The sequence below is a fragment of the Oryzias latipes genome, chromosome 6 (genome assembly GCF_053564925.1).
Source record: "Oryzias latipes strain Hd-rR chromosome 6, Olatipes_Hd-rR_3.1".
Classification (NCBI taxonomy): domain Eukaryota; kingdom Metazoa; phylum Chordata; class Actinopteri; order Beloniformes; family Adrianichthyidae; genus Oryzias; species Oryzias latipes.
Genome location: NC_136242.1, coordinates 35,213,259 through 35,231,705, shown reverse-complemented (window position 1 = coordinate 35,231,705; position 18,447 = coordinate 35,213,259). Strand labels below are relative to the sequence as shown.

The window sequence follows — 18,447 nt, the reverse complement described above, 5'->3', positions numbered from 1 at the left end:
CGTGCGTGAAGGTGAATGCGGGGTTTTAGAAAATGAACTTTTTTGCTCGCGTATGTTGGGGGGGGGGGGGGGTAGTTATTATGGGGATCCATAACTTGTTGAAGATGATGATGATGAAGATGATGATGATGATGATGAAGCTGCACGAGCTGCGAAACGTTTTGAGAGAAGAAGTTCCTTAGAAGTTCTGGATCGGTTCTGAACCTGTAGGTCTGGACTCATCATGTGTGTGCGTGCGTGCGTGGGGGTGGGTGGGGGGGGGCGTCTGGGTGTGTCCCTCGGTGGTGCCTACTTTATTGGGGGGGGGGGCTTTGCTCTCCTGTTCCTTGAGGGTGGGGGTCCTTGTGATGGCCCCTGGATGATGTTGAGTCCTCTGGGGGCCGGAGCTTTCTGGCTCCTACTCCATGGGGGGGTCGGCTGCCTGTGGCCCCCAGCTGTGGGAGGTGTTGGGAGGGGTCTGGCTGTGAGCAGACAGCAGTGTGTGTGTGTGTTCTTGTGGTTATTTGTGTGGATGTTCTGCAGAAACTATGTTACATATTTTGGCTAAAAACAAAAGAATCGTCATGAAGATGACGCCCCCCCCCCCGGTTCTGCAGGACGTTGCCCCGCAGCAACAAAAGTCCTAAATAAACATCGGGAGGATTTGGTTATCGTTCCTTAGAGAACGTAGTTGGAGGAGCGAGAAACACAAAACTAACACATCAATTACACAACCAATCATTAGTGTGGATGTTTGAGTGTGTAGATGTGTGTTGTTGTGGGCGGGACCGTTGGCACAGAGTAAGCCTCCTCCCAGTTCCCATCATCTCCTGCTAGCTTACAGCCCCTCACATTATCAAGCTAACGTCAGCGGTGTAACAAAAAGGAGAGCGACATCGTAGCCATCCAGCCGTCCGGTTCTGATCCAGATTCCAGCTCAGACGTTCGTGGTTCTGTCTGTCTGCAGGGGGAGGATCAGGCGTCTGTTGATCTACGTAGTTCAGTAACGCGTTAACGCACGATTAGCTCTAGGGGGTACAGATCTACTCCTAAAGAGTTGAACAGAAGCCCAATGGTCAAATGAGAGCAGCTCAGCTGCCCCGCCCCCATAATGACGTGCACATTGACATGTTGGAGTGCTCGCTTGGACGGCGTCCACCTGGTTTCCTACCGTCTGTGTTTTACCTTTAGCTGCTACACGTTCGTCTGTGGGCCATTGGTGCAGCGGAAAGCCCTGTAATTGTTGGAGTGACTAGCAGGAGCCGTGAAGACGCTGGCTCAGCGGTTCTGCAGACGGCTCTGCAGACGGCTCTGCGCAGCCGTTCATTTGTGGAGATGAAGGTCTGCAGACGTGTAATCACACGTTTGGGTCGGTTCAGAAAAGACTTCAGATGAAAATGAGGACTCCATGTTTTTACTGCTTTGTGTCTGGCTTCTGCCAGGCCAGGGGGCGGGGCTAACATGGCATTGGCTATGTTTGGCTTGAGGTGAGGGAGGGGCTAAAGGAGCTGTGAAGTTTTTTTTTTACAGGAAGTCTGATCTGCCCGTCCAGTTCAGCGGCCTCTGTGCTCATTAAGTGATTAGGTCTTATCCTGACGCACACATGCGCATGCTCACGTGCACGCGTTCACATGGCAGCTGCAGTGGTTGTGATTTGGTTCCTGATCTAATCCACAGTCAGCTCTGGCTCACACGTGGCCGAAGGTGGCGGGCGCTGTCCGCTCCAGGCTTAGCAGATTAGCACTTTAGCGTGCGGCTGGGCCTCCTCGCCGTTTCAGCTCAAGGAGCGCCGCGTTCGTCATGCTTGGCAGCGTCCTGCTGTACGTCACGGCGCCTTTTTGCAGCAGCTTCAGGTTGTCCTGGTCTGGCCGGGGAGGGGGGTGCTCCTTCAATGATCTTGAGGGGGGGGGGGGGGGGTCTGAAACAAGGGGCCTCTTTGTGGAAAGAAAGGTTTCTTAATCCAGCGGGTCATGACAGATTATCTGCAGCAGTGAGATGTTCTTCATCCTCATCGTCTGCAGAGCTTCAGGTCTGTCAGTCACAGTCTGACATGCATGCATCCATGACGCAGAGGGTCCTCTTCAGGGTCCTGGTCAGGGTCCTGGTCAGAGTCCTGGTCAGAGTCCTGGTCAGAGTCCTGGTCAGAGTCCGGGTCAGAGTCCGGGTCAGAGTCCTGCTCCTGGTCAGAGTTCTGGTCCTGGTCAGGGTCCTGGTCAGGGTCCTGGTCAGAGTCCTGGTCAGAGTCCTGGTCAGAGTCCTGGTCAGAGTCCTGGTCAGGGTCCTGGTCAGAGTCCTGGTCAGAGTCCTGGTCAGAGTCCGGGTCAGAGTCCGGGTCAGAGTCCGGGTCAGAGTCCGGGTCAGAGTCCTGGTCAGAGTCCGGGTCAGAGTCCTGGTCCTGGTCAGAGTCCTGCTCCTGGTCAGAGTCCTGGGGCCTCATTTCTTTTTTTTTTTTTTTTTTTTTTTTTTTTTTTAACTTGTCCTGTCCAACAGCTAGGCAGACAGATGAGAGCTGAGGGCCTCTTGGGTTGGACATATTTTACTTTAACAAGAGGGGTTATTAATCTTCAGACAAACCAAAGGTATGTCTGAATAAACCCCTTTTGTAATTGAGGCCAAACTTTATTAATTTCAATCATGTCTGAAAATCTTTGGTGTTGGACCGGACGGAAAAGGAAAGAGGGGAAGAAGAGAGAGGGACGTTAGAGAGAGGGGGGGGTAGGAGGGTGATAATAGGAGGGGAAAGGGGATAAGACCATGAAGCAGCATAAAGCAGCAAGTTTACTGGTTGTTAATCATTATGGTAAGGTTCAAATGAAAAAAAAAACAAAAAAAAAAAAAGGGCGGAGCCTGTCCACACACACACTCAAAAGTTATAAACACACCTGTTAGTTGCAAAAATGTCCACCTGTCGACATGTACACAAAACAGATAGTGTTCACACGCATACTTATGCCTTAAAACCAACTAGTGTGAAATATTTCAGTCATTCAGTCTGTTGAGCTAACACCTGTGCTCAGGTGAGTGTTTATGTTCTTCTAAAATGGATGGTGGAACGTGAAAAGAAGGAGGGAGAGTGCCCAGCCATCCCCACCCCAAGACCCCCACCGCACCAGCAGCGGCAGCCGGAATCCCCCCAACGCCACACGGGAACCGGCAGGGAACAACCGCCGCCCGGGCGACCAAGCCCGCCACCCAGGCCAGGGCCAGCAGGGCCGCCGCAAGGCCCCCAGAGCCAGAGAGCAGGGAGGCACGGAGGGAAAGAGGGCGCCGCCCCAGCCCAACCAGGAGAGCAGCCCCCCCGCCGCGCCGGGAGAACCCAACGCAGGGCCCCACCGGAGAAGGACGCCCACAGCCCCAGACGAGCACCCCACCACCACCCAGGAGTTCCGGGCATCCCCCCGCCCCAACCCCAGGTACGAGCCAGGACCCCCCAAGGGAGACCCACTCCGCACTCCAGGCAGCCATCCGCCCGGCCCACGGTTGGTCCAGGGAGGAGCGAGGCAGGGGCCCGCCGCCCCCGCCCAGAAGGGGGGAACCCCGGGGAAAAAAGAGGGCCCACAAGGGGTGTTGTAAATATGGCCCGACCAGGCTCGGCCACAGTTGGAAATTTGGCGGGGCCCAGCACTCAGGAGCAAGGACCAGAACCCACCCCCCAGGGACACGAACACCCCCGGCTCAGATGTAATGTGAACCCCCCCACCGCGCGGAGAGAGCACCGCCGGGCCCAGGAGGCCAGCACCCCGGGGACACAGCCGCCGTTGCAAAGGGGCCCGTACCCCCCACCAGGGAAGAGGCAGGGGACAGATGGTCCTAGGTCCCACCTTCCTTGCAAAATGTGTGTGCGTGTATGTGTGTTTGAGAGAGTGTGTGTGTGCATGTGTGTGTGTTTATGTTGGGATGTATATATTGAGGGGGGAGGGGTGTGTGTACTAAGGGGGGTGCAGTTAAAATTGGCGGGTAGGGCACTAAGGGGACGTCTCCTGATTACTCACAGTGACGTCCCCTCACCCTCCCCACCAAGGGGCCCTAAATGTCTAAGGTGCGGTTAAAATTGGCGGGTAGGGTGCTAGGAGGACATCCGCTGCTTGCTGGCAGTGATGTCCAAGCACCCCCCCTACCAAGGGCCCTACATGTCTAAGGTGCAAATAAAACCGAAAGAGGGGGGGCCCACTCCATACGGCAACCACAGGAGGGGGGTCACTGCCTAGTAAACCCCCCCCCCAAGGCTCATCGCAGGCTAAGCCCCCCACCCCCTCACCCTATTATGAGGTTATATGAGGAAGGGGGTAAGTTGGGGACAGATGATAGACTATCCCCCGGTGGTCAAACAGCCGTCCCCCGCCCCCCCCCCAGCAAGGGGGCCAGGCCCACCCAGCCCCGGGGCCCCACCCCCGGAGGCGCAGACACCCCAGGCCCAGCACCACCACCCCCACACAGAGAGAGGGGAGCCAGAAAGCGCCGCCCCCCCCCGGAGCAAGCCCAGGCCCCCACCCCCAAACGCCGGCCCTAGAAGAGCTCTGGTCAGGCCTCGACGGGACCGAGGCAGCCAACCGGCCGGGGAAACCGCCGATGGCCTCAGCGGAGACCCCGACCCGTCAACCCCCCCTGCCCCGTACCAATAGTGGCCCCCCCCCCTCCCCCAGAATGCCCCCCCACAGGACAGGGCCGACAAGACCCCCACCCCACCCCACCCCCAGACCCCGCAGCCGAAGCGGATGACACCCAGAGCGACCGGGGGCCCCAAGAGGGTTGTCCCGTCCCGCCCCAGAGCCAGGGAAGGGCCGATCCCAGCCCCAGGTGTAGACGGGAAGCCCATCCAGCGCCGCTGGGCCCCCCCCCCCCCCCGAGCAGCGCCCCCCGCCAACCCCCCCCAGCACAGGCAAAGGGACCACCCCCCCAAGCCAATCCAGACCACCTCCCCACCCCCCACCCCGCACCCCCACACCCAAGCCCAGAGGAGTGGGGGCCTCTTTGTGGAAAGAAAGGTTTCTTAATCCAGCGGGTCATGACAGATTATCTGCAGCAGTGAGATGTTCTTCATCCTCATCGTCTGCAGAGCTTCAGGTCTGTCAGTCACAGTCTGACATGCATGCATCCATGACGCAGAGGGTCCTCTTCAGGGTCCTGGTCAGGGTCCTGGTCAGAGTCCTGGTCAGAGTCCTGGTCAGAGTCCTGGTCAGAGTCCTGGTCAGAGTCCGGGTCAGAGTCCGGGTCAGAGTCCTGCTCCTGGTCAGAGTTCTGGTACTGGTCAGGGTCCTGGTCAGGGTCCTGGTCAGGGTCCTGGTCAGAGTCCTGGTCAGAGTCCTGGTCAGAGTCCTGGTCAGAGTCCTGGTCAGGGTCCTGGTCAGAGTCCTGGTCAGAGTCCTGGTCAGAGTCCGGGTCAGAGTCCGGGTCAGAGTCCTGGTCAGAGTCCTGGTCAGAGTCCGGGTCAGAGGCCTGGTCCTGGTCAGAGTCCTGCTCCTGGTCAGAGTCCTGGGGCCTCATTTCTAAAGGTTGCGTACGCACAAAAGAAGGCGTACGCCACTCTCTACGCAATAGTTGATATTTATAAAAAGCAAACTTGACGGGAAAATGTGCGGTCCTCCACGCTCTGACCCAGGCGTGCGCACAAAAACGGGTGAAATGAGAAACGGCGACACCGTCGGCAGATGGAAGAAACACGTGAAAGTGACAGTGTGCGCCAAATCGTGCTGGCATGTGCTGTGCTACACAATGTGGCACAGCTTAAAAACGTGCCTCTACCCCCTGGACGCTGATTGCTGTGTTGGCCCCGACCCTGAACCCCATCCCCACGCATTTGAGCCAAACGCTGCTGCTGTGCGCCAGCGTTTGGAAGTGATGCGTCGCTTATAAAGAAAAAGAGGTGTGGAAAATATGATTTATTTAAGAATTCCCTCATCGTGCAGTTTATTTCAGTCAGGGCGATCTTGATTTCGCCCAACTCCTTGGCCACCTCTCTGATTGAACTACTGACTTCCCTCTGCATTTCAAGGACTGCATCGGTGAGGACACGCCCACTGCTGGAGGTTGAGAGCCGCGTGCCGTGGAGACGCTGGGGCCAGACGGCTGCTCAGCTGCAGCATCGTAACCACTGGCCCCGCTGGAACACCCAGCAACTAAAATAAAATTGTTCTATATTAATAATCTGTAATTGTGTAGCCTGCATACATGTGACTTGACTGCATTCATTTGAATTATTTCTCTTTCCTGTGTCACCCTGACCCTGGCGCGTCGGCGTCCCCTCCGTCTCAGTCACCTGACTGAGGCGGAGGAGGACGCCGATAAGGGGGACTTAATAGGGATTCCCCAATAATAGCGGCCAGTTTCTCATCAAGAGGGGTCAGCTCCGGTGTCCCCCCCCCGTGGCGGACACACTCTGCCGATGCAGCGCTAGACGTTTTTTTGCCTCGACTTTGATGTCCGATCATTTCTTTCATTTCTTTTTTATTTCGGCCACGGTCTGAGGTTGTGAGGCTGCAGCATTTACGGCGTCTGCCACCGTTTGCCACTCACGTGCCTTTTTGGCATTAGTAATGCCCACACTGTGCCCTCCAAACAACACTTTTCTCCTCTTTTCCACCTCGCCAACGATAACTTCTACTTCACATTGAGTGAAGTTACGTTTTTTTGATTTCCTCTCGGTGTGTGCCATGATTTAGCAAGCCATGAATATTAATTTGTGGGCGTTTCACGGACTATTTATGGGCAACTATGGGCGTGTCATGAAGCCGCAAAAGCTGCGCAGCATTTAGAATTGGTTGTGATTTATTAAGGGAAAGATGCGTAGGATGTGCGTGCGCACGGTTTTATAACTCCAAATATTTCTGTGCGTACGCACGTCCTATGTTTCATCCGTACGCCACTTCTGACGCAAATCCTACGCAAAGTTTTATAAATGAGGCCCCTGGTCCTGGTTAGGGTCCTGGTCAGCGTCCTGGTCCTGGTCAGAGTCCTGGTCCTGCTCAGGGTCCTGGTCAGAGGCCTGGTCAGAGTCCTGGTCCTGCTCAGGGTCCTGGTCAGAGTCCTGCTCCTGGTCAGAGTCCTGGTCCTGGTCAGGGTCCTGGTCAGAGGCCTGGTCAGGGTCCTGGTCAGAGTCCTGCTCCTGGTCAGAGTCCTGCTCCTGGTCAGAGTCCTGGTCCTGGTCAGGGTCTTGGTCAGAGTCCTGCTCCTGGTCAGAGTCCTGGCCCTGGTTAGGGTCCTGGTCCTGGTCAGAGTCCTGGTCCTTGTCAGGGTCCTGGTCAGAGTCCTGGTCCTTGTCAGAGTCCTGGTCAGAGTCCTGCTCCTGGTCAGAGTCCTGGTCCTGGTTAGGGTCCTGGTCAGCGTCCTGGTCAGAGTCCTGGTCCTGGTCCTGGTCAGTGTGCTGGTCAGAGTCCTGGTCAGCGTCCTGGTCCTGGTCAGAGTCCTGGTCAGAGTCCTGATCAGAGTCCTGGTCCTGGTCTTGGTCCTGGTCAGAGTGCTGGTCCTGGTTGGGGTCGTGGTCAGAGTCTTGGTCCTGGTCTTGGTCAGAGTGCTGGTCCTGGTCAGAGTCCTGGTCCAGGTCTTGGTCCTGGTCAGAGTGCTGGTCCTGGTCAGAGTCCTTGTCCTGGTTGGGGTCCTGGTCAGAGTCCTGGTCAGAGTCTTGGTCCTGGTCTTGGTCAGGGTCCTGGTCCAGGTCAGGGTCCTAGCCCTTATCAGAGTCCTGGGGCCTCATTTATAAAACTTTGCGTAGGATTTGCGTCAGAAGTGGCGTACGGATGAAACATAGGACGTGCGTACGCAGAGAAATATTCGGATTTATGAAACCGTGCGCACGCACATCCTACGCATCTTTCCCTTTATAAATCACAACCGATTCTAAATGCAGCACAGCTTTTGCGGCTTCATGACACGCCCATAGTTGCCCATAAATAGTCCGTGAAACGCCCACAAATGAATATTCATTGATTGCAAAATCATGGCACACACAGAGAGGAAATCAAAAAAACGTAACTTCACTCAATGTGAAGTAGAAGTTATCGTTGGCGAGGTGGAAAAGAGGAGGAAAGTGTTGTTTGGAGGGCACAGTGTGGGCATTACTAATGCCAAAAAGGCACGTGAGAAAATGCTGCAGCCTCACAACGTTGGACCGTGGCCGAAATAAAAAAGAAAAGGTCGGACATCAAAGTCGCGGCAAAAAAGCCGCCAGAGTGTGTCTGCCACGGGGGGGGGGGGGGGACACCGGAGCTGACCCCTCTTGAGAGACTGGCGGCAATTATTGGGGAATCCCTTAGTGGAGCGGTGACTGAGGCGGAGGAGGACGCCGACGCGCCAGATGCACCGGGTGACACCCCCCCAAAAGCTCCAACAGGACGGCTGGAGGAAGTGGGAACCGGCTCATGAGCCAGTCGTCCTCGTTTGCCAGCAAGTCTTATTGCTGTCTAAAGATGCGTTCACTCTGAATTCTTCCATTTGCCACATCTTCTAAGAGCGCCAGATCAGCCATTGTGTGTCATTACGCATTGTGATGGGGCATTTTATTTCCCTCCATTTAATTACATCTGACAAGCTACAGATGTCGGTAATAATCCACGTGGAAATGGGAAATTGTTCTGCGTAAATGTAATTTCTTGTTGCTTTCTGAATGGTTGAGACATACGCCATACATTGTTTTATCAAAAATAAAACAAACTAAAGGCATATGCATGAATACCATAATTCCATAGCTTATGAAGAAATGTTTTACTATGAAAACAACTTTCCCCAGTGGACAATTAATACGTCTGTCCGTCCGTCCGTCTGTCTGATTCGCACGCATCTGGCGGCGCGTGCACACGCAGCGGCTCCTCTCTCCCCTACCTTCAGTGTTTTTTGGCTTTTTTTTGGCTTTATCTTTTTGGGTTTCAAGGATTTATTGTTTTTAAAAGAATGTATTTTAAGTCGTAAGTCGTTTATTTATTATTGTACATGCTGCTTGCACTGTGGGGTGGGAGGAAAGCAATTTCATCTGTGCTGTATGTCTTACGGATGCAGCATATTTGACAATAAAGCTGACTTTGACTATATCTGCTCCACCAGACGGACACATTAACGAGAATATCAGTTTTATACATTATTTCGTTCTGTTAACTATATTATTTATGAGGATGAATTGCACAACATGCCAATATTGCAGAACATATTTCACTTTTCTTTCTGCAAATATGTGTTCATTTGAATTTCTGTTGTAATTTTCGTTTGATTTTTTTCTTTGTTTCATTGCTGATCGATCAAACGGGTGTTGGTGTAGCTGTTAATTGTCAGACTTGCTTTGTGAAGTCTTCATGTTATTTCTGAGAGGCAGGATTGTCATTTTCACTTTCACGTGTTTCTTCCATCTGCCGACGGTGTCGCCGTTTCTCATTTCACCCGTTTTTGTGCGTACGCCTGGGTCAGAGCGTGAAGGACCGCACGTTTTCCCGTCAAGTTTGCTTTTTATAAATATCAACTATTGCGTAGAGAGTGGCGTACGCCTTCTTTTGTGCGTACGCAACGTTTATAAATGAGGCCCCTGGTCTCGGTCAGAGTCCTGGTCAGGGTCCTGGTCAGAGTCTTGGTCCTGGTCTTGGTCAGGGTCCTGGTCCCGCTCCCAGTCAGGGTCCTGGTCCAGGTCAGGGTCCTAGTCCTTGTCAGAGTCCTGGTCAGAGTCCTGGTCCTGGTCAGAGTCCTGGTCCTGGGCATTTGTGACCAAAAAATGGAAAATGTCCTGATAAGACTGGACTTGGAAAAAGAGGCTTTAGATCATCTAGTTGCTGAAGCAGGAACTGCAGAGGTCATTGATGATTGGGCGAGGCTTTAGAAACATCTGGGGGGGTCTCTCTGGAACCGACCCGGTTTAGCCGGACGCTCCACTCAGCCGGGATTAAGCCCTCACTGAGTCGCCCGCCTGGCCCCGATGAAGAACGCTGCGCTGGTTGTCATGGTTTCCTGCGTCTTCCTGGCTCACATTAGTGATGAAGGTGAAGAAGAGGCTGGTCTGGCCTTTTTTTCCTGAACACGCTGCTGCGTCTTTGTGTGTGTGTGTGTGTGGGGGGGGGGGGTTCACGTGTTGTCGTGCGAGCCGTGTGCTCAGACCTTTGGTCATGGATCAGACTGCTCTGCATCTGTGCTGCTCCCATCTAAATCTGGAGATTAGCACATGTGGGGGCCTTGGCTTTAACTCTGAGCTCAGTGAGCTTTGGCAGGCTGTCCTTAGAACGGGGGGGGGGCTCAATGCTCCGCCCCCACCGGTGGCTGTGCTGCTGTGGCCTTAGGAGACGGAGCTGTGACCTTGACACGGCTGCAGGTTTCTCATGTTTGTATTCTAGAGGAAGCCTCTTCCATCAGCCCAGATAAAATACGGAGTCGTGGCGCCAAGGGCGGGAAGGGTGCGCAGGGCGTCCGGCGTCAAACCCTCGGCCAAACCACCTGGGAGAATCAGTGAAAGCTGATTGGCTGTGGCGAGCCCTGGAGGGATTCGCCAAAAAGTCACCAGCAACTAAATCCATTTGTACGTCTGAGCTTTCAGCTAAAGTGTGTTCTTGATGTTCCTTTTTTGAAGCTTTGTTCTAACGTTCCATGCTGGCACCACACGCTTTTTTACTAACATGAAGTGATAAAGAAAAAATATGAAAAAAATGAGGATGAAGATGTTAAAAAATGTATCAAATCCAGAACGGTTCCTCTGAGGAACAGCTGATTATTTCTCTATAGAAGTCTGTGGGATTTTGGCTTCTTGAAGCCAGCAGGTACAGTTAAGTCACTTTTAACTGTACCTGCTTTACATAAGCTCTCATTTTTATTTATTTTATGTTTTTAGTGTTAACATTTTTATTGTAAATGTCATTTATTGTTTCCCCCTAGCCAGGACTCCCTTCAAAAAGAGATCTTTAATCTCAATGAGACAATTCCTGGATAAATAAAGGTTAAATAACTAAAAAATACTTCCTGTTTGGAACGCCAGGGGGGTGGAGTAACTCAGTCCAGGTCTCCTTCACAGTCAGTGATTTGAACCATAAATATTTCTACCCATTATTCAATTTTATGTCTATCGCCCAACATTTACACCAACAGTTGTCTCAATGGGTTTCATACCTGTGATTGTGTAATAAACATGAATCAGAAAGAACATGAAGTCATAGAATTCAACAGGCAATGGCTAAACTAAACTAAACAGACTAAACTAAACCAACATCCCTGCCCTAAGACCCTCCTTCTCTGTAAGGAAAAACCTTAAAAAAACCTCAGGGGGGTCCACATGAAGGAGGGATCCTCCCCCAGGACGGACAGGTGATGTACCAGAACTCTGAGAGAGAATTAGCTTATCTAACTCTACAACTACATATTTAAATAGTCCAGCAGACGAGCTTCATCCAGATGGATTTGGGGGACGAGCCGGGGGCTCCAGACGAGCCGGAGACAAGATCCACAACCAGATGTAGGAGCAGAGAGATGGCAACTGCCTACCTCCAACTGTACTTTGACTAATTCTAGGAACCACAAGCAGTCCTGCATTTAGTGAGTGAAGTGTTCTGATTGGATGGTAAGGGACTATGAGGTCCTTAATATAGGACGGGGCCATTCCTTGTAAGGCCTTCTAGGTTAACAGGATGATCTTGAACTTGATTCTGGAATCAACTGGGAGTCAATGGAGTGAAACCAACACAGGAGTGATGTGATCTCTTCTGCTAGTTCCAGCTAACAATCTAGCTGCTGCGTTCTGAACAAGCTGGAGACTTCTTAAGGAACTCTTAGGACACGCTGCTAACAAGGAGTTACAGTAATCCAGCCTCCACGTAACAAATGCATGGATGAGTTTTTCAGCATCACTCTTAGAAAGTAGATTTCTAGCCACAGAGGTCGATGTGTGCTCTTCAAAGCCTTTAACGGCAGCTGTAGGAGACCGAGCACGTCTGCAGATCGACGCCGATAGAAATGCGCTGCCCGAGATGCAGCAGTGGATGGGGGGGGTGCAGGAACAGTGATGGGGCATGAGAGACCGCTGGGAAGGAGAAGGAAACAGAAAGAACGTTTTAAATTAAGATCTAGCCACAGGGGTTGCAAGCCAGTAACTTCTGTGCCGGTCCCAAGCCCGGATAAATAGAGAGGGTTGCGTCAGGAAGGGCATCCGGCGTAAAAATTGCCAAAATAACCATGCGAATCATCCACAACACTTTAGACATACCGGATCGGTCGAGGCCCGGGTTAACAACGACCGCCACCGATGCTGTTAACCTACAGGGTGTCGGTGGAAATTTGACTACTGTTGGTGGAAGAAAGAGGGGAGGCAGAAGGGTCCGTGGCCAGAGAGAGAAGGGAAAAGGCAGGAACATAGGTTTGAGAATAGGGACTCTTAACGTTGGCACAATGACAGGGAAAGGCAGAGAGCTGGCAGACATGATGGAGAGAAGGAAGGTAGATGTACTGTGTGTGCAGGAGACAAGGTGGAAGGGCAGCAAGGCACGTAGTATTGGAGGAGGATACAAACTGTTCTATCATGGTGTTGATAGGAAGAGAAACGGGGTAGGAGTGATTCTGAAGGGGGAGTTTGTAAACAGTGTTCTAGAGGTGAAAAGAGTCTCAGACAGGATGATGAGCTTAAAGTTAGAAATCGAAGGGGTGATGGTGAATGTAGTCAGTGGGTATGCGCCACAGGTTGGCTGTGAGTTAGAAGTGAAGGAGAGATTCTGGAGTGAGTTGGATGAGGTCATACAGAGTTTTCCCAGAGGAGAGAGAGTTGTTATTGGAGCAGACTTTAATGGGCATGTTGGTGAGGGCAACAGAGGTGATGAGGAGGTGATGGGCAGGTTTGGTGTGAAGGAAAGGAATCTGGAGGGACAGATGGTGGTGGACTTTGCGAAGAGGATGGAAATGGCTGTAGTCAACACTTACTTCCAGAAGAGAGAGGAACATAGAGTGACATACAGAAGTGGAGGTAGGAGTACTCAGGTGGACTACATCCTAGGGCTGGGCGATATGGCCTAAAAATAAAATCTCCGATTTTATTTTTTTAATTCGATTTCCGATTTTTTCCCGACCCCCCCCCCCCCCCCCTTACTTAAGGAAAGCAATAAGTACAAACGGCAGACAACTTAAAGCAAATGTTGCTTTTACCTATTCAAACCCAAGACAAATGCCATTTCTGGTATGAATAATAAATAAATGAACACGCTCTTGGAATCAAAGTTAAGTATAAGATTTTTCTTCTTACTCCCTTTTTGGACTTGTGTTTAAAGAATTTTGTCCTGTTTTATATAACTTTCGTCTTTTTTTTGTCTAATTTCGTTATTCTAAACTTGTTTTCACTTATCCAAAATAAAAAGGTTACTTCTTTACTAAAAGTCCCAGCTGTGTTTTCAGTCACACTTTGTAGTCTGGACTAGAAGGAGACAAACATTCACCTTGACAGTAGCAGCATTTTCTAAAGGATTAACAATACAGCTCATATCTGGGCTCTAAGGTTTGAATTCAATTAAGAAACCGCGTCTTCTCCACGGAGATGATGATGAAGCAGCAGCAGGAGTCACGGTCAACACCCCCCCCCCCCCCCTCGCGGCCGCCTCCTCCGAAAACAAAATCCTAAAGCGGCCGCGTCGCAAATGAATATACCGGTACAAGTAATAATTACAACGCAGTATTCCTTAGCAGTATTCTTAATTAATCTTAGTATTATTAACAAATAACAGTAACAAGTAACTGTCTAACTAATGAAGCAACTATACAGGCGTTGTAGAATGAGTATGTGTGTGTGTCAGGGCGCGTGCGTGTTTGAGAGGACTGAGCGCGTGCCACGAGAGCGCGCGTGAGAGCCTTTGACTTCGATGGGCTTTAGGCAGCGTGGGGTCTCTTCCTCCAGGTCTGTGGCAGTAAACCCAGACCAGTTCCAAACAACAATCTTCCCTCTGTCACCAGTAGCCATGCTGTCGCTAGCTGCTTCGTGTGTCGATTGTCGCGTGTCGCCATCTGAAACTAACGCTACGGAAGCTCTGGGGAGCCAAAAATGCGCCACATAAAAACTCGATTTCGTTATTTTTTAAATCGCCCGTAACAAAAAATTTGAATTAATTAATTTGATCGATTTATCGCCCAGGCCTTCTACATCGTATGTAGACAAGGTCATTTGAGAGAGGTTAATGACTGCAAAGTGGTGGTAGGAGAGAGTGTAGCCAGACAGCACCGCATGGTGGTGTGTAAGATGACTCTGGAGGTCAGGAAGAAGAAGAGAGGGAAAACAGAAAAGAAGACCAAGTGGTGGAAGCTACAGAATGAAGAAACTTGTGAGGAATTTAGGCAGAAGTTGAGGCAGGTCCTGGGTGGTCAGGATGAGCTTCCAGAGGACTGGGAAACTACAGCAGAGATTATCAGGGAAACAGGTAGGAAGGTGCTAGGTGTGTCATCTGGAAAGAGGAAAGACGGTAAAGAGACTTGGTGGTGGAATGAGGAAGTACAGGAATGCGTCCAGAGGAAGAGGTTGGCTAAAAGGAAGTGGGATGTAGAAAGGACTGAGGAAGGTAGACAGGAGTACAAGGAAGCGCAGCGTAGAGTGAAGAGAGAGGTGGCAAAGGCCAAACAGAAAGCTTACGATGAGCTATATGACAGGCTAGACACAAAGGAAGGAGAGAAGGACTTGTACAGGCTAGCCAGACAGAGAGACAGAGATGGGAAGGACGTGCAACAGATAAGGGTGATTAAGGACAGAGATGGAAAGGTGCTAACAACCCAAGAGAGTGTACAGAAAAGATGGAAAGAGTATTTTGAGGAGCTGATGAACGAGGAAAATGACAGGGAAAGAAGGGAGGAAGATGTGGTTGTTGTGGAGCAGGAAGTAGCAGAGATTGGAAAGGATGAGGTTAGGAAGGCTCTGAAAAGGATGAAGAGCGGAAAGGCCGTTGGTCCTGATGACGTACCTGTGGAGGTATGGAAGTGCTTAGGAGAGACAGCAGTGGAATTTCTAACGAGGTTGTTCAATAGGATTCTAGAGAGTGAGAAGATGCCCGAGGAATGGAGGAGAAGCGTTCTGGTCCCGATCTTTAAGAACAAGGGTGACACGCAGAACTGCAGCAACTATAGAGGAATAAAGTTGATGAGCCACACAATGAAGCTGTGGGAAAGAGTAGTGGAAGCCAGGCTTAGGAAGAAGGTGGAGATTTGTGAGCAGCAGTATGGTTTCATGCCCCGTAAGAGCACCACTGATGCCATTTTTGCTTTGAGAATGTTGATGGAAAAGTACAGAGAAGGTCAGAAGGAGCTGCATTGTGTGTTCGTAGATTTAGAGAAGGCGTATGACAGGGTGCCGAGGGAGGAGCTGTGGTACTGTATGAGGTCGTCTGGAGTGGCAGAGAAGTATGTCAGAGTAGTTCAGGACATGTATGAGAGAAGTATGACGGTGGTGAGATGTGCTGTAGGTCAGACAGAGGAGTTCAAGGTGGAGGTGGGACTACACCAAGGATCAGCTTTGAGTCCTTTTTTGTTTGCTATGCTGATGGACAGGCTGACAGATGAGGTAAGACAGAATACATGTGTCTGAACGAGAGGGATCAAGGTAGAAGCGTTAGGTTACAGGGGGCTGAGGTGAAGAAGGTGCAGGAGTTTAAGTACTTGGGGTCAACAGTTCAGTGTGATGGGGATTGTGGAAAAGAGGTGAAGAGGCGAGTGCAGGCAGGTTGGAGCGGGTGGAGGAAAGTGTCAGGAGTGTTGTGTGACAGAAGAGTGTCAGCAAGACTCAAAGGAAAGGTGTACAAGACAGTGGTGAGACCAGCTCTGCTCTATGGGTTAGAGACGGTAGCAGTGAGACAGAGACAAGAGGCTGATATGGAGGTAGCGGAGATGAAGATGTTGAGGTTCTCCTTAGGAGTGACCAGGTTAGACAGGATAAGGAACGAATACATCAGAGGGACGGCAGTGGCTCAGGTGGTTGAGCGGGTCGTCCAATGATCGAAGGGTTGGCGGTTCGATTCCCCGCTCCTACCAGCCAACTGTCGTTGTGTCCTTGGGCAAGACACTTCACCCTCCTTGCCTCCAGTGTGTGTCCACTGGTGTGTGAATGTGTATGAATGATCCCAGTGATGGTCAGAGGGGCCGTAGGCGCGAAATGGCAGCCACGCCTCTGTCAGTCTGCCCCAGGGCAGCTGTGGCTACAACCGTAGTTTACCATCACCAAGTATCAATGAGGAGTGAATGAATAATAAAACACAATGTAAGCGTTTTCAGCATCTGGAAAAGCGCAGATAAATCTAATCCATTATTATTATTATTATTAAAAGACTGTGGCACGTAACCCGTTTCCAGAGAGGTCGTTCATCATTGTTAATATGGAGTTATCGATTAGGGGAAAAGTTTCTTTAATAAGTCTACTGGGAATTGGGTCTAACAGACAAGTTGAGGATTTGGAGGACGTAATAATTGAGGCTATTTCCACTTGTGGCACGTAACCCGTTTCCACAGAGGTATTTATTAGAGTTAATAAAACACTTACCACACAGATGACAATGGTATGTTCCATTTTCATGACATCCTTTGTGGTGGTCGTACAACTTTCCACGGACCCGTACAACCCGAAAACCTACACAACCCGTACAGGTCAGCCCCCCTGTACGGGTGCATGTGACTAAGCCTGTAGAGACTCATTGAATGTGGTTTTCTGTCAGTTATTGTTTTGAGGACAAACAACAGAAATACGGGGAAATTACCGCTCCACTTCCTCCTGAAGGGAATTGGAAGACGTGGAATACTGGTGCGTAAGTCAAGGTTTCTTAGTCCCAGTGTCCAGTTCCAGTTCTGGAGGTCTGGACTCCTTCTTAGACCTTCTGCTGAATGTCAGAGGACCACCACTGAACCACAGCACTGACGGGGGTCGATGAAAATGAAACGGGCCAACGCCTTTCCAAATCTGGGCTCAGGCAGTCCTGTTACTCAAAAACAAACCGTTTTGGGTTTTATTATCATGTATTCTTAACATTTATGTGTCCCCAAAGAACCAGACTAAGGTTCTGATGGAACGATTACCAGTCAATGAAATGATGCTGTTAGTTTCCCTCTACTGCTCCTCAGCTATGGGAAAGATCTTTACATGGAGGAGAACGGTTTTGAATGAAACTGCAGAATAAAAGACAAACATTCAGATTTACAGATGGATCTCAATGAATGCCAAAGTTGACCCTGATGAAGAAAAAAAGTCTGAAGTTCAACGAACCAAAGCTCTCTGCTGGCTCTTTGATTGACAAATAAAAGAGAAACGTTAAAATCAGGATGAACAGACGTCAGCTCGCTCAGGATGGAAAGACACACAGGATTAAATGTCACTCTGCTCCAGCCAGATTACTAACTTCTCCTCTTGAGTGCTTTGAAATAGACATATTCACCCGCATACCCCCATGTGCACAGTCCTACGTGCACATGCATACACCACCAGTGGAGTGGATTAGACCTGGTTACCAACCCACAGTGCCAGCAGATGGCTGGTCTTTTAGTATTACGTAAGCTAAATACACACACACACACTTTGCATGAAACTGAAGCCTGTGTGGAGTCCAGATCCAGCAGAAGGTCTGTCCATGAGTTGGTTCACATGAGACCAGCGTGGCACAGATGGACACTGGTGCTGAACCCTGACCAGAGGACAGGATGTGGTCATACTTCCTGTTTGTAGTCAGGACCTGGACGGCAGCATTCTGGATTAGAAATATGAGAAAGAGCAGAGATGCTGCAGATTTGAAGCATGATCTTACTGTTCTGAGGATGAAACGTACAGATATTGTACATTTCATGTGTCAGATCTTTACAACATCACATTTATTTACATGAACGTTTATTGATGTGTTTTTGTGTGTGACAAAAGACCATCGTATTTACACAATACTTAAATCCAATCTCTCTCATCTTTTTAAGATGTAATTTATATCACAGGTAAACTTCAACTATGAGACTAAATGAGGAAACAGATCCAGAAAATACCATTGTCTGATTTTGAAAGAATTTATTTGTACATTTTGGTGGAAAATAAGTATTTGGCCAATAGGACATTCTCCCAATCCTCTTCTGGATCCTCCAAATGCTCTCTAGCAGACTGTAGACGGGCCTGCACATGTACCGGCTTTAGCAGGGGGACACGTCTGGCCCTGCAGGGTTTGAGTCCCTGGTGGTGTAGTGTGTTACTGATGGTAGCCTTTGTTACTTTGGTCCCAGCTCTCTGCAGGTCATTCACTAGGTCCCCCGTGGAATTCTGGGATTTTTGCTCACCGTTCTTGTGATCATTCTGACCCCACGGGGTGAGATCTTGGGGGGAGCCCCAGATGGAGGGAGATTCTCAGTGGTCTTGTATGTCTTCCATTTCCCAATAATTGATTTATTCACACCAAGCTGGTGTGAATACATCCTGGTTCAGCCTGGTTCAGTCTGGTGCAGGTTTGGTTTCTGGTGTCCTCAGACAGCTCTTTGGTCTCCATAATGGAGTTTAGAGTGTTACTGTCTGAGGTTGTGGACAGGTGTCTTTCTATA

The 18,447-nt window shown here is 50.4% G+C and overlaps 2 protein-coding genes across 5 annotated transcripts in view; one reads left to right on the top strand and one right to left on the bottom strand.

Moving 5' to 3' along the window:
• brsk2a (BR serine/threonine kinase 2a) overlaps positions 1–18,447 on the top strand; it is a 64,266-nt gene that overhangs the window by 401 nt on the left and 45,418 nt on the right. The window lies entirely within an intron of this gene.
• Positions 1,971–5,463, bottom strand: LOC144992514 (uncharacterized). Its single transcript, XM_078949204.1, has 2 exons — positions 5,065–5,463; positions 1,971–2,392 (listed from the first exon to the last, which is right to left on the bottom strand). Exons 1-2 carry the CDS (start codon positions 5,461–5,463, stop codon positions 2,018–2,020), a joined length of 774 nt encoding a protein of 257 aa, XP_078805330.1. The 3' UTR covers positions 1,971–2,017.

Excerpts from the sequence above, each read along its gene's own strand:
- LOC144992514 (XM_078949204.1), bottom strand. The coding sequence starts at position 5,463 with ATGAGGCCCCAGGACTCTGACCAGGAGCAGGACTCTGACCAGGACCAG. Across the intron at positions 2,393-5,064 it reads TGCGTCATGGATGCATGCAT|GAGCAGGACTCTGACCAGGA; the intron begins GTCAGACTGTGA and ends GACTCTGACCAG.